The sequence below is a fragment of the Trichinella spiralis genome (genome assembly GCF_000181795.1).
Source record: "Trichinella spiralis strain ISS 195 chromosome Unknown Scfld5, whole genome shotgun sequence".
Classification (NCBI taxonomy): domain Eukaryota; kingdom Metazoa; phylum Nematoda; class Enoplea; order Trichinellida; family Trichinellidae; genus Trichinella; species Trichinella spiralis.
The window spans coordinates 3,864,387-3,879,723 of record NW_003526944.1 but is presented as its reverse complement, the minus strand read 5'-3'; the positions used below and the strand labels follow the sequence as shown (position 1 = coordinate 3,879,723).

At 34.4% G+C, this 15,337-nt stretch overlaps 5 protein-coding genes across 5 annotated transcripts; 3 read left to right on the top strand and 2 right to left on the bottom strand.

Moving 5' to 3' along the window:
* The first annotated feature begins 49 nt into the window (after positions 1-49).
* Tsp_08341 (glutaminyl-tRNA synthetase) lies at positions 50-6,781 on the top strand. The gene is given in 28 exon segments (XM_003375299.1): positions 50-138; positions 728-818; positions 893-983; positions 1,057-1,179; positions 1,243-1,322; positions 1,399-1,563; positions 1,630-1,766; positions 1,824-2,016; positions 2,083-2,199; positions 2,256-2,387; positions 2,440-2,550; positions 2,732-2,823; positions 3,489-3,626; positions 3,817-3,991; positions 4,065-4,140; positions 4,337-4,455; positions 4,516-4,582; positions 4,648-4,796; positions 4,861-4,995; positions 5,010-5,109; positions 5,317-5,504; positions 5,564-5,694; positions 5,762-5,854; positions 5,930-6,067; positions 6,132-6,219; positions 6,292-6,377; positions 6,436-6,604; positions 6,665-6,781. The coding sequence occupies 28 exon segments, from the start codon at positions 50-52 to the stop codon at positions 6,779-6,781; spliced, it is 3,390 nt and encodes a 1,129-aa protein (XP_003375347.1).
* A 60-nt stretch (positions 6,782-6,841) lies between these two features.
* Tsp_08340 (glutamine--tRNA ligase) lies at positions 6,842-8,245 on the top strand. The gene is made up of 8 exons (XM_003375298.1): positions 6,842-6,951; positions 7,006-7,063; positions 7,149-7,277; positions 7,371-7,406; positions 7,516-7,532; positions 7,562-7,616; positions 7,826-7,852; positions 8,123-8,245. Exons 1-8 carry the CDS (start codon positions 6,842-6,844, stop codon positions 8,243-8,245), a joined length of 555 nt encoding a protein of 184 aa, XP_003375346.1.
* Positions 8,246-8,309: 64 nt separating this feature from the next.
* Tsp_08339 (retinol dehydrogenase 14) lies at positions 8,310-9,204 on the top strand. The gene is made up of 2 exons (XM_003375297.1): positions 8,310-8,750; positions 8,830-9,204. The coding sequence occupies exons 1-2, from the start codon at positions 8,310-8,312 to the stop codon at positions 9,202-9,204; spliced, it is 816 nt and encodes a 271-aa protein (XP_003375345.1).
* A 232-nt stretch (positions 9,205-9,436) lies between these two features.
* Tsp_08338 (putative Tau-tubulin kinase 2) lies at positions 9,437-10,874 on the bottom strand. The gene is made up of 6 exons (XM_003375296.1): positions 10,809-10,874; positions 10,502-10,643; positions 10,213-10,427; positions 9,993-10,148; positions 9,605-9,795; positions 9,437-9,545 (listed from the first exon to the last, which is right to left on the bottom strand). The coding sequence occupies exons 1-6, from the start codon at positions 10,872-10,874 to the stop codon at positions 9,437-9,439; spliced, it is 879 nt and encodes a 292-aa protein (XP_003375344.1).
* A 1,334-nt stretch (positions 10,875-12,208) lies between these two features.
* On the bottom strand, positions 12,209-13,820 carry Tsp_08337 (glyco protein hormone beta-5). Its single transcript, XM_003375295.1, has 3 exons — positions 13,739-13,820; positions 13,276-13,334; positions 12,209-12,454 (listed from the first exon to the last, which is right to left on the bottom strand). The coding sequence occupies exons 1-3, from the start codon at positions 13,818-13,820 to the stop codon at positions 12,209-12,211; spliced, it is 387 nt and encodes a 128-aa protein (XP_003375343.1).
* Positions 13,821-15,337: the final 1,517 nt, after the last annotated feature.

Below are 15,337 nucleotides of genomic sequence, written 5' to 3'. Positions count from 1 at the left end.
CCACAAATCACAGACATATTTCCACTGCCCATCAACAGAATTAAAGAAAATGAAATACTGGCCTCATACTGTACATTTTATTGCAAATTGTGTTTGCATTTGTTTGAGAAGTGCAATACAGTATTTAGTGACAATAAGGTAATTAATTACTGCTGGTACGAATTAAAATCTGATCATTATTACCTGATTGTATGGTGTGAATAAAGTGAAATATGTAATAAAACGGTGGAAACATTTTGATTTTAAAGCAAAAGTTACTTTTCAAAAATTTATTTATTCTTGTGCTGTAACGTTTTGCTGTTTGTTGTAGATTGATTTGCAAGTACGATATTTTTTGAAGCGGAAAATCTCATAAAAAGTATTTTATTACATGAAAATTGAATATTTTTTTTGTTTGATTTTAATATAAAAGTTAAAAGAAGAATTGTTTTATAAAATTAAAAGAAGTTTTACACTACTTTATTTTTCTTATGGTACAGTCAGTTGAATCTGTTCTGTTCTTGGTTTTGCATCTTATATTTCAAAAATATCAACATTTCGATTTTATTATTGAATTGTATTCGTTTTATCATTTTATAAGAACATATTTTTTGATTAACTGATTGCTGTGTAATTTGTCTACTTGTATAAAACAGTCTAATGATTGTTAAGTTGTTCAGTTTTTGAAAATGTGATCTTTTGATAGAAGACAAATGATAGTTAATAATATTTATTAATTATATTTTAGTTTTATGTCTGGTGTCTCCGATGATGTGGATGACGAATTTTGGAACGATTCCAATGTGTCGTCGTTTTGTTTCGATGATTTTCCTTCCGATGTTCGTTGCAAATATATAAATATCATGCTTACTTGTCGGTGAATTATTTGACAGTACTTTTGTAAATTTTTCAGACTGCAAAAATTATTGAAGAAATTGGGGCTGAGTTGAACAAGTTGGATTTGAATTCTACAGATGACGAAGAACTAGGCTTATTTGGTGGCGGTATAATTTTTAACTTTGATTGTTTTAGTTGCATTTTTTGATATTCTGTTTTTATTACTGACTTTTCATTAAGATCATCTGACCAGCAGCTTCAACGATGAAATGTCCAGTGTTTCAAATTCTCAGACTCCGAGTGATTTACGCTCCATTTCAAGTGAAACCACTGAACAGAGAACCACACCGCTTTCTGTTCAAGGTTGTTTCAACGATTTATTTAGTTATTATTTTTAATTTTGGAAAATATTTTTTAATATTTCAGCAACTCAATCCGACAGTGACGATTACAAGCGTTTGCAGGCGGAATGCAGTCGTTTGCGATCCAAATGGACCGAATTACAAGTATATTCATTTTTCCTTTCGTTTGTAATGTTCAGATCAAAATAGAATATTTAATTGTTTATTTGTTTACGTTTAGTGTCGCTTGAAGCAGGAAAAATATTTTGCTCCCGATTTCGAGGAGACAATTGGCCGTTTGGCAACTGGCGAAATTTACATCTTTCAATATTACAGACGGTTGAGTGACAAAAAGCAGTTGTTGAAAACTGCGATCGATTTTGGCGACGGTGATGCAATTTGTTGCGTAAATTTGTCAAGCAATTTTTTTCATCTTATAAATGGTTTTTAAAATTTTAATTTCATTTTTCAGGTTGTTCTTTTTCTTGAACGTACACTTTCGCCGGTTGTATTTCGGCAGTTGCTTTTGGAATTCCCACCAGCCGTTTCGCATTATATTTTCTATTTGAAACAGCTCTCAATGAATGATAAATTATCTGAACTTTTGTTGTATGTTTATTGTTGATATGCAAATTCGTGTAACAAAAGAAAAAGCCAATTTGTTAGATCTCTTGGTCTGGTTGAACAGTTGGCTGCTGTTGAAGTGAGTCGTATTTGTTCAGAAAAGAATGCAGAATCGAAAATTGCGCTTTTGAGAAAAGCTCTAGCCGGCGGTGTGTTTGCTGATCCAAGCTTGAATGAAGAGCGAATGTTTTTGAACAGCTATGCTGATCTGTTGGAACATCAGTTGCCTATTGATGTATATATTTTTTTAAATTTTTATTCCATGCAGCTATCCTCATTTTAATTTTGTTTTGTTGTGTAGGCTGCTGACAACAGTGCTCGTGTTGAGGGCGGTTTGAAAAATGAAAAGTCTGTTGTGGATTCATCTGTATTGGAAACGTTGATGTATTGTTGCCGTTTGCATTATGAACTTCCTTCGGTGATACGTTTTTATTTTTATTATACCAAATATATTTTCTTATAGAATTTATTTAGAATTCTCTTGCTAGTCCATTATCAATTCGGAATAAATTTGCTCTTACTGAACAGCAGTTTGATTGGATCGCGATCAAAGCTCTGGCAGAACGCCAACAATGGGCTGAAATACAAAAATTGCTTTTGCGAAAGGTACAAGTTGCATTATGTATGTATTATTTTTTGTAATTTTTATTTTTTCCAGGGATTGTTTGGTAAACAGAAGTTGAAACTTCCAATATCTTGTGAACAGCTTTTGAACGTTTTATACAGCAATGGCGCTACCGCATCTGTGAGTAGCAAACATTCGTCGAATGTTATTGCTTATATTAAAGGTTTCTGTTCAGGATATTACAATTTATATTGACCTTTTTTCTGATAATCAAAGAAAATTAATGTTGGCAAAAAAGTACAAATGTCACGCTTTGGTGATTAAAGTAAGAAATTATTATTATTATTCTTATTAATGTTTTTATTGATTGTTCTCGCTTTTTCAGATTCTCATCGGATTGAAAGACCGATTAGAATTGTTGAAATACATGGCCACTTTATCTCCTAGCAGTGTTGAACTGTCTACTGCTGAAACCGCGTTGACAAATTCTGTAAGCTTTTTTTTATTTCAAATGAATAGATTTTTTTTATCTTCATAAGAATTCATTCAGAACATACGATGGAAGAATTGATTTCATGGAATGAAGTGCAAATGATTGTTCAGTGTTGTCAATTATTGGATGCAGAATTCTCACACATTAAATTGGTACATGATCAAATTTCATGCTTCCTCATTTAAATGATTGTTTCAGTTTCAAAATTTCGATACAGCAGTGAAATTTTATCTTTTTCCTGTAAAGCATTGAGAAAAATGAAAACAGCTAGCATATGCTATTTTCGTTTTGCTTTTGCCTAGAAATTTGAATGACTATAGTGGATGAAAAATTGTCGATGAGCATAGATAGTATTTCAGAAACAAATGAAATCATTTGATTGAAATCGTTTATTGAACAAGTGAACGATCCGTTTCAGATTCTATTGAATATGGAAAATTTTGGAAAATTCAAATGTCGTTGTTCTTTTGAGAATCAAGAAATTGCATTTTTCAATTTGTAATTTGTTAAATTTGAATTTTTTTGATTACTGTAATAAAAAACATGCAATGCACTTGATGGTCAATAAAATTACTGTAAAACGTGTACACTTATGAAATGTGTTGTTGTTAAGTTGCGCAGGCTATTTTTATTTTTGGTTTTTTTTCAGTCGCATGGCTTTCGCAGATAATAATCAGCTTCTGAGTGCGCTTGGCTTAAGTGGTGAAAAAATTAAAGAAACACTGAGAAATGAAACGCTTACGGCATCACTTTCCAACATGGCAAATCAGGTGAAGCGACTGTGCAGGTTGATTCATTTCTTTTCTCAATTATTGTGCTATTTTTTGAAGGCATTGAAAATTACCAACGGAAAATTGAGCGAATCTCAAGGCAAACTGTTGTATCAAACTGCCACACGTCTTAAAAAACAATGCTTCCAATATGCAGAGCTTTTGATAGAGGAAATTTGCAACAACAGATTGGAAAATGATTTGCAGCTTTCAGGTAATGCAAATGTTGACTTGTGTTGTTGTTCGAGTTTGCAGTTTTGCTTTCACCTCAGCCGCGTTGCAATTTCTTCTTTCGCATGCTGCCAGCGATTTTGATAAAGCAGAATTCGAGCAGGCTTGTGGCATTGGTGTGAAAGTTACTGAAGAACAAATTGAAGATACTGTATGATTGTTATTTTGGAAAAAAAATAAGAATTGCATCTTCAATTATTATTTCAGTCGTTTCGTCATTGCAGGTTACATCCGTTATCAAAGCGAATGAAGAAAAGTTACAGTTGATGCGTTATAAATTTCCAATTTCATCGTTGATTGGTAAGTGGTCATTGGCCGTCATTGTGTGAATAAATGAACCTGTTCACCGTATGAAATGATGTTTCGCAGACATTTGAAATGAAAATTCAGAGCTGAATTTGAATTAATTTCACTGATCATTTAAATTTGAAATTGTATTTTACTTCATACGTTGTCTGTAGTGTTTATCATTTTTCTTTTATTTCGTTTCTTTCAGCTGAAGTCCGCAAAGTATTACCATGGGCTGATGGGAGCAAGTTGAAGAAAGAAATTGATATGCAAATGTTGATATTATTGGGGCCGAAAACATTGGACGATATGCAGAGCGGAAAGAAAGTATTCTTTTTTTTTAATATTTTGTTCCAACGTACAAATTTTTATGAAATTTGTTTTCAGATCCCTTCAAAGGTGATGCCAAAAGAGAAATTGAAAGCCAAAGAAACAGCAAAAAATGAAGAAAGTGGTATGTGTTCGTATAATTTTGTGATGAATTGAAAGTGAAGTTTCAATTACAATATTTATTCACAGAGTTTGAAGGTGCAGCTACTATTGAAGAATTGATGAAAACAAAAGCACATTTCCACAAGCCGGGAGAGAACTACAAAACTGAAGGATATGTTGTAACACCAAAGACTATGGATCTTTTGAAAAGGCATTTGGAAATTACGGGGGGAAAGGTTAGAAAACACTGTGTTGTCAACAAAACTGTGTTAATTATAATTTTCCGTCAACATTTTTAAGGTAGTGACGAGATTTCCACCTGAACCAAACGGTATTTTGCACATTGGTCACGCGAAAGCTATAAACATTGATTTTGGATATGCTAAAGTGCTGTACAGGAAAAACGAATTTTATTTTTTTGTTGTTGATAATGTGGTGTTTAATTTTAGGCTCACGGTGGGATCTGCTATTTGCGTTATGATGACACAAACCCGGAAAAAGAAGAAGAACGGTATTTCACTGCAATTCGAGAAATGGTAGAATGGTTAGGTAGGTATTTTTTTAGTTAGCAAGTATTTATTTATTTTTTTAATTTAACCTTGAAGTTTTGTATTGTTATCGAAAGTTTGCCTTTGAGTTGGTGATTTATTGTCTGAAATAATTGATCCATACTCTGATGTTTCTGAATTTTGCTGTAATGTGCATTGAAATGAGTGAAAAAAAACAATCTTTCTTCTATGACATGCTTATGTTTAGGATATACACCTTACAAAGTGACGCATTCGTCAGATTATTTTGATCAACTGTACGAATATGCTTTGGAATTGATAAGGCGTGGCCATGCCTACGTTTGCCATCAGAAAGCGGAAGAAGTGAAAGGTATTAATCCGACACCTTCTCCGTGGCGTGATCGACCCATTGACGAGTCTTTGAAGTTGTTCGAAGTTCGTTATTGCCATTTTCATAAATTTTATTTTAAACTGAACATAAACAAAACGATTAGGATATGAAAAATGGTATGTTCGACGAGGGCGCAGCAACCCTTCGAATGAAAATAACTTTGGAAGAAGGAAAAGTCGACCCAGTGGCGTATAGAATCAAATACGTTCCTCATCACAGAACGGGCAATAAATGGTTTGAAATTATAAAAGTTTGCTTTTTAATGTGAAAATATTTTTTAAAAATTTTCTGTATTTTTCAGGTGTATTTACCCAACTTATGATTATACTCATTGTTTGTGCGATTCGATTGAAAATATAACACATTCTTTGTGCACGAAAGAGTTTCAATCGAGGTTTGAATTATACGATCAAAAAGGACTGTTTGCTTGATGAATAATAATAATAATTGTTGTTTTAATTTTTTACAGACGATCCTCTTATTATTGGTTGTGCAACGCATTGGATTTGTATTGTCCAGTGCAATGGGAATTTGCTCGTCTGAACGTCCATTACGCGGTCATATCTAAAAGGAAAATTATCAAATTAGTTCAAGAAAATATTATACGGTAATAAACGTTGTATGCTAATTTTGATAATTGAGCATGATAATAATTTTATCAACTGCTGCAGCGATTGGGACGATCCGAGACTGTTTACACTCACAGCTCTGAAACGACGTGGTTTTCCTCCACAAGCGATAAACAATTTTGTCGCTAAAGTGAATTTATATTTATTGTTTTAAAAAATGAAAATTCATTTTCTTTTCTTTTATAAATTATATAATTTATAGATGGGTCTTACGACAGCTTTAACTGCAGTTGATCCGATGATGCTCGAAGCTTGTGTTCGAGATGTGCTAAACGTAACCGCTCCGAGGTGTGTATGTGAATAGAGTTTTTTTTTAATTAATATTTGCATTGTTTTTTTCTTTCAGACATATGGCAGTGTTGAACCCTTTGAAAGTAAGATTTGCAAACCCTGTTGAATTGCCAAAAATGGTGGAAGTGCCAGACTTTCCCAACACTCTGTCGGATAAATCCACAGGAAAGCATCATGTCCAGTTTGATTCTACAATATTCATCGAAGCTGATGATTTTAAAGAGGTTGCTTAAAAATTTTTTTTGAACTCACTATTTTAAATAATGATGAATTTCCATTTTTAGCATGCTGATGATAAACATTTTAAACGCTTTACGAGTACTCAAGCAGTTGGTTTAAAGTATGTTGGTCTTGTGATGATTTTGCAAGAAATAAAAAAGGTAGCTTATCTTACTGCTTGATTGATTGATTTGGTCACATGTGTATGTCGTTATCATGTGCAGAATCATCTGGGAGAATATATGGAATTGATTGTGAAAGTGGAAAAATTGACTGAACAGAACAAACCAAAATGTTTCATCCATTGGGTTGCGAAACCGATCAGTTGTGAAGTCCGCTTGTACGAGAGATTGTAAGTTGAATAGGAAAAGCGAAATTTGTACGTGATCAAATAAATGATCTTCAGGTTTCATCACAGAAATCCGGAAGATTCGAACGAAGTTCCGGGAGGATTTTTAACTGACGTTAATAAGGTTGTGCAATGATTTTGTGTATTTTTTTTCTCTTCTTCCATTTGCATAGTGTGTATTGTTTTTTTTTTGCATTCAGGATTCATTGCATGTGATCAACGATGCTTACATTGACGAAAGCTTGAGGCGATGCGCCAAAGTGGAAAGCCGATTTCAGTTCGAAAGAGTTGGCTTTTTCGTAGTCGATCCAGATTCAACTGATACAAAGGTGAATTACTGTTTTGCTTTTTTCAAATTTAAATTTAAATTGTTCAAAAACAATGATATGATAGCTTCTGCTTTTCTTTTGAATAATTTTTAGCTCGTCTTCAATCGAACTGTATCTTTGAAAGAAGATGTACGAAAAACATAAAATTTACGCATTTGTTCGCTTCATGGATTTTTTCGTTTGCCTGTTTGCAGGTTTAACTTGGTTAATTGTTGATTTTTTTTAAATAAAATTATAGAGAAAAAAGAAAAGGCAGTTATTTGAAAATGGAAAAAAATTTTCAGCTATGAACAAATTGACGATGCAGTATCAGTTAATTACTTGAAACATTGCCAAGTCGTTTTTTTATTTCTAACAGAACAATTGGTAAGCAATTTTCATTCGCTGAATAGCTTATTCAAATGAGAGATTTGAATTCGACTGTAAGAAGCAGTGCAATCTAATTCGACGACACAACCTTTAATAAGAATGTATTAATGAAACTTTAATTTGAAGTGCATTTGAAAATAGTAAGATTGTGTACTTGTTTGCTTAAATTTGATTTTCAGACAGGATCAGTTGCTGTTCTGCCGCAGGTGAATAAATCATTAAAACATGTTTTTCTTTTTTTTACTTTCAAAATATTAATACTTGAAAATCTACCGTAATCATGATGTTTTGCAGAAAGTGCAAAAGTAGCATGTGCTTGTTGACGCCGCTGTTCGAAAATGGAGGTGAATACGACATCCATTTGGATCCTGTATCCTTTTTACTTCTTGTTTGCATTTTTTATTATTTACTAGTAAGAGATGAATATTCTTTTTTTGGTAGTTTTTTCTTTTGTTTTTTTCCTGACATCCTTGTAGTCGTCTTCGACGAACGAAGAAATACGCGGGACAGGAACGATGCGATGGAAAAATTTATGTTGTGACCGGCGCAGACAGCGGTATAGGGTTGGAAATTGTGTGCGATTTAGTACTGCGAGGTAAGCGTTGTTTGTTTGTTTTTATTCTTAATTTGATTTATTTTCCCGTTTTTGGCGCGAAAGTTTACATGGGCTCTCGTTCTGAATTGACCGGCGAAAAAGCATTCGAAGCTTTGGTCAATCGAGGATGTGATCCACAACTGATGGTGATAATTCGGCTGCGTATGCATTCGTTTGCATCAGTTTGCAATTTTGCCGATCAGATTTTCCAACACGAACACAAATTGGACGGTTTGGTGAACAACGCTGCTGTGATGTTCTATCCGAAATTTCAGATGACCGAAAACGGCCACGAATACACATGGCAAGTGAATTATCTTGGCCATGCACTTCTGACGGAAAAGCTGCTTCCACTGATGAAAGCGACAGATGCACCGAGAGCACGAATTTTATTTCTCGTCTCGCGCCTCCAAAGCTATTGTTCTTCTGCAGAATTGGATTTGAAAACTGTGGACACCAGAGACGGTTGGGATCGATTTGAAGCTTACAGTCGAAGTAAACTTGCACTGGTAATAATCGATCGTTGTTTTTTGAACATTATGATAATGTCGATCATTTTAAAAATGCATTTTTTCAAAAAATTTTCAGACCATTTATGCGTTTGCTCTGGCAAAGAGGTTGGCAGCGGACAATGCATCCGTAACAGTGAACGTGTGCTATCCGGGCGCTTGCTTTACTCGTTTGTTGCGTTACACGCCGTTGAACACGAACCGAATTGTTCGCCTCTGTTCGAAACCATTCCTTTGGTATTTTCTGAAAACAGCTAGAGAAGGTGCCCAGACTCCGCTTTATTGTTTGTTGAGTCCGGAAGTGGAACATGAAACTGGTCGATATTTGAGCAATTTTAAAAAAGCAGAACCATCGCCGTTGGCTTTGGATGTAGAGTTGCAGGATAATTTGTTCAACTACACTTTGCATGTGTTGAATTCGTTTGAAACGATTGCAGCAACAAGCCGAACGTAGTACTGATAATTGGTTTCGTTTTTCCATTTTTGCAGGCATGTATAGATATATCGTTTTTGTGCCCATTGAAAACAAACAAACACATTACACAATTTACAAATATTCATTCTGTTCCTCAATTCATGAATGTATATGTATAGTGTAAGATAAATATAAATATATAAGCAAATGTATTTATATATATTCAATTTTGTTAATTTCACGGTCCACTTAGACTGACAAAATTTCCATTTCATTCTTTTAATTTCAAATCTAAGGGAGAATCTGGTGAAAACTTCTTACTTTTTAACCACTCTGTGAAGCCATCAATTAGAAGCTGATAATCTGGTTTATCCATGTAGCTGGAAAAATGAAAAATCAGTTAAATTGAGAAATTCATGCATGTCGTTGAAAATCTTACTTCAGCTCGTTCAGATGTTCACCGAACATGCTCATCGGCGCTGGCAACGATTTGCATAGTATCGGAAACCGTTCTATTTTCATTTTCACGATGTCTTTTCTGCTTTGAACAGTTTCCCATGGTAAACTACCAGTCAGCAGCTCGGTCAATACATAAAGTAATGACAACAGATCATCTTTTCTACCTACTGGCTGAAAATTAATTTATTTGATCACAGATGTTGTTAATGCTTTTCATTTGTAGAACAACATCTATCACTATCAAAAAGATGTTTTTCTTTTTTTTTAAAAACTTTTATCCTGTATTCATGAATTATTAAGTAATCAAGTAATCGATGTGTGAAGTAGTAGTAACTATAGATGACGTTTGATTGGAAAATTTTACATACCTGCAAGTTGTGCATTGAAATAGAAGCGTAACATTGAGTACCGAAAAAATGATCCGATTTGAAGTAGCAGCAGTCATCTGTAATCGCTTTGGACAGCCCAAAATCTATTAAGAAAATTCTGTTCGCGTCGGAACCCAACCCAAGCAGCAAATTTGCCTCCAACGCAGAAGAATAAGAAAAGTGTTTATTCCGTTGAAAAGTTAATAAACGAAAAATTTACCGGGCTCAAGTCCAAATGCAGATATCCAGCTTCGTGTAAATCTCGCAGTGCCTCAATGCATTGTATTGCAATGAGACTTACACAAATCATGCTCAGCTTTCCTCCTTTCGATTTGTGGCGATAAGTTTTCAATGGCACACCCAGAATTTCCATCGATATGTAAACATACATATCGTCTTTTGAGGAATAAAATAGTTTGGGACAGTGTCGGCTGCCTGAATCTTTAACGGCAAAACAATTATTTAAAAACTTCATCTTGGATATGATTGCAATATTTCAAAAGCATTACTCATAAACTTTTGCAAAATGTGCACTTCATTCTCTGAGCCGGGGCTCCTCCGAGATACTTTCAACGCAACAGTTTCACCATTCTCCGTGTCCAATGCTTTATAGATTTTTCCGAAACTTCCTTCCCCGACATAGCTTTTTTCCTGTGATAAAAGAAAATATTTTCAAATTAGCGGATAATAATAACCGATTTTCGCAACCGATTTTGCATGCAATCGCACGTTAAAAAAGACCAAATGTTTAAAAATTACATATTAAAAATTATAATTAATCTAAAATTTTAAACATTTTGTTCATCGTCTGCTTACGATGACGTATCGTTTCCTTATTGCTTCACTCATGAATAACATCACATTCGTTGAATGAACGGACATTTCACAATAAATATCCTGAAAATGTGCAAAATTAGCAGCGTAAATGAATTAAAAAGGAAATTCATAATATTTTATACAGAATCCTTTATATTTTAAAGTACCATGCAACATGTCAATCATTACGGTTCGTTTTTTGGCACAAAAAATATCTGAAATGTTCCCCATTCGATTTTCAAGTTTTATTACTGTATACAACTTTTGACAATCTGCACGTAAAAAGGCACTAAATCCAATTGTGTTTGCGTATTTCAATTAATTTTTCTATTTGACATATTACCAGTTGAATTTTTGATTTTTTGGTAACTTTAATTTGCTGAAATAGGCTACATTTCGCCAAAACATTCACCATTCAATGATAGTGGAATGGAATTTTTGTCAAAAAAATACAAATTTTAATGCGATAAATTTTAAATTAAATTTATCACTGTTTGAGGTTAATTTTTCATTTTTTCCCCATTAATTAGTTCACTGTAATTGAGTTACAGTCATTAATGCAAATTTGAATTTTTGAAAAAGTTTATAAAAAACAATTATTTTTATTTTTATTTTTGAAAATATTAAAGTGGAAAAATTATATTTAAAAAAAACAAAAAAAAGAAAAATATAATTTGACAATCAGGTTAAGTCAAATGACACATATTTAATTTCATTTGAATTTGAAAATATTCTCTTGAGTGAAAACTGGTTATGTGTGAAATGAGAGATGCGCAGTATTTTGTTTTGTTTTGTTTTCACTGAAAAGTATCCGCTTCGTTGTGTAAATGTTTTTCTTATTAGTTTATTTTATCGACATTAAAGTATTTACTGACGAATTTCTCATTGGTAAAAATGTATTCAAGCTCGAATAGTTTTTTTTTGTTCCATGCAAATCATCTCCTTGCAGGTAGGTCGGTGTGGAAATAAGCTGCTGACGTTTTTGCCGCTTTACACGCTTGAGTTTGCAGAAACGGGTTTGTAACTTTTGCAATCTTTTTCAATTGCACTTTTGCAATCCGCCTGCCCGCTCTCTTGACATGTCATTGTGCAAATAAACAGCTGGCTTGATGCTAGCTTGATGACAATTGTTCAAACAATTATTTTTCCGAAATTATGCTTGTTTATTGTTGTAATTTTCCACTGAACATTCTTTTCTGCTTTATTAATCAATCGAAGCAAAAATTGACGACGATGCATTTGGAAATTGGGATGATAAATTGAAATTTTTGAGAGAAAATTATAATTCAAAAAACAATTCCATCATTATCATAATTGTTTGTGGAATTTGTTCAGTTCTGCTTGCCCAGCGTTGCCGTTGATGTTAACGTTAATATTGCCGCTGCTGCTCTTTGTGTGTTTCAGTGGAAGTGATTGAAATCGGTTTCATTTGTTGTCGACGTTCTGATAAACAGTTGTTTTAGTTGATGGACGACCGGCATTGGAACAGAAAAAGCCCTGCTGATCGTTGTTGTTGGTTTAAACACGGCGGAGACGTTGAAAAAGCTGCCAAGTAAGCTAGCCGTGCAATGCTTGCGATCTTTATCGACTTCTCTCTTCACTTCAAGATCCAACCAACAACCAACCATCTGTGCTTTAAGATGATGCTGGAAAATTTGAAGACAGACAAAATTTCTTCAACAATTGCCTTTATACATTTTGATCATGGTGAAATTTCTTCTCACCAACACCCGTAGACCGTCGTCACCCTGACCGTGTAAGAAGGACATTTATTCCTCTTTTTTTTGTTTCACAGTCATCTCTTTTTTCTACCGTTGACATAAATAATTCTGCTAAGGTGGATATATTAATTTTCCAATTTTTATTATTCCCTTTGTCCAAGTATGGAACGTTGTCAATGACTTGTTTTAATTGTTTCATCTTCAGGGGGTATGGCCTTGAATTGCAAACAAATTCAACCATCCCCCATCTACTACTTTCTTACCAGTTTGTATGCTGCTTATTTATTCATTTCTTCATCATGCAAGCTACTAGTGATTTCACATTCAGCATTCGTTGTTGAAGCAAACAATGTGGTATTTGTGTTTTTAGTGGATAAATTTCTTATATTTTTTTTTAAAAAATTGTTTATCATATTTATGTTATTTTTCTTTCTTTCTTTTTAGTCTTTTCCAATTCCTAAGGGAATGAACAATTTATCAGCATAACTTATCAAACTGACATCAGTGAATTAGTATGTATTTTGTTGTAACATATTGCATCGCTGTCACTTATCGACGCGTTCACACGACTATTATTAGCAGTGTTCATTTTTCCGTGTTACATAATTTTTCTATATAAATTTAATCTTTATTTTAAAAAAGGAAAAAAACTTTTTTCTTAAAAATAAATGGGCAATTCCAGCTTAGCATCTTTTACAGCTTAGCGGAAAGTCAACAACGCAGCTTCTTTCTGTTGCTGAAAATACTTTCGGCCAACGGCAAAGGTTGTTGTCGTGTTTGTTCAAGACATTCGCAATAAGTAAACCTGAAAAATGATTCGTTTTCATTGTAAAGTATAGTTGTCGACTGTTTCGTCAAACAGTGTCGTTCGTTTCGTTTTCGTTCAATCGCACCTTGGCCCTTGTCAATTGAGCCGTCGTCACTTCGATACTTGAATTATCTGTTGATTACAGTATGACAGTAAATTTGTTCTTCCACGACACCGTAAAGTGGGTTTTGTTGGACATTGTTGAGTTTTGCAAAAATTCTCTTTTCCACTGTTGAAAACGCGCGCGTTGAAGTTTCCCAGTTTTTTTACTTTTGTAATGTTCAGGTAAAATTACCGTACTGTACAGTTTTTGAACGCAGGAGCCGGTCGTGCTTGGACGACCTTGATAATTTTCACGCCGCTGGCAGAACGCCGGCAATTGCTTCGGCGACGTTTCTTACCAGTTCTACGTTGATTAATTAATCGATTCTGCTGTTCAACTGCGGTTCCAGTTGCCAAAACTTCAACCGCCGACAGATACATACATATATATATATATTGTCTTTTTGTTCAAAAACGTCGGTAGTGTGCGGACTGCGGATTTGTTCAGGCCCATTTCTACGAAGCAGCAGCAGTAGGTATTATTTGTCAGTAAAGGGGAAAATTCTTTTTGTTCCGAAAAATGACGCTTCTATTTGGTGACTATTTCAAATTTCTCGATCGCGTTGAAGCAACGCTAAACAGCGAGCGAGCTGAGGAAAGCGACAGGCAGAGAGAGTTAAGCATGCAAGAGCAGGAAATGGCAGTGTAAAATGGATATCCTTTTGCCAAGAATGGGAATTGATTTCATTCCTCAGCGTCGGCTTTTTGCGTTGACTTGTGTCCAATTCATCGTTCTGTTGGTCGGATGAAATTGATCACTTTCCCTCTTCGGCCGGTGCTACTACCGTGCGCGAAATTTAACGATCGTTTTTCTTGCCTGTCATCTCTCTCTTTCTCTTTTTATGCTTGTTGGTCGATTTGCTTAATTTTTCGTTCTCTCTCTCTTTCTCTTTTTTTATTTGCGCTTTCCATCCCTTATTACCTTTTCTATTCTACTACACTGATGGATGAATCATTCCCATCCTTTGCGTGGGCAGTAATTTTTTTTTTGTTTGTTTCGAATTGCTTTCAAAAGTTGACATGTTTGTTGGGAAAATTTGTGCATGGTTCATCAGTATTGATCGAATATTGAATATTTTTATTATTTTTTTCTATTCATTGGAAAAATTTCATTTTTTGGTCCAATCGTCCATTTAGAATTTCAAACCTGCATGCATGCGTGTCCATGACCGGTTGAATGACGGCTTTAGCAGGTTGAAGTGTGTGTGTGTGTGTTCAACGCGCGGCCGGCGTTTCTGACCTCGTCCTTGGATTATGCTTGGAAAAATCTCTCTCTAGGGCTAAAAAGTGTTCTTGGTTGGGTCAGCGTCGATTGGCCGGCGCCAGGCGTTCAAGCAGCTTGTTAGCGCGCGATTGCATAACGCCATGCTTATGTTGTTACGGTTGATGGTGCTCGGCAGCCGATTAATTCAAATGGCACTGATTCGTTGTCGTTGCCGACTGGTTTTTCTCTCATCATCGTCATAATCAGCAGCAGTAGTAGTACTAGTACTAGTAGTAATAGTATGCGACCATTATGTATTACACGGTTTTATTTTTCATATTTTAATTATTGTTTTGTTCAATTTATATTTTAATATTAACTTGTAGTGCGATTTTGTTATTATTATTATTATTATTATTATTATTTCGCGTTGATAAATTGACATCAAACTGTTGCCCACTTTTAATTTGGAATACTTAAAAAGCGAGTTTGATCGCACGTCGACCTCGCCGTTTGGTGTAGTAGTTTTGAATGATGGCGCAAAAAATCAATAGCCATCTCTTAGATTGGATTGATCGAAGACGGCGGTTCCGTTAAACCGAGCCGAGCCTCTAGCGCCTCTTTGTTGTGTGTTCCGTTCGTGTGGGATGCTTGTTTTACGTTCTCCAAGCAATATACACATACATATGGGAGT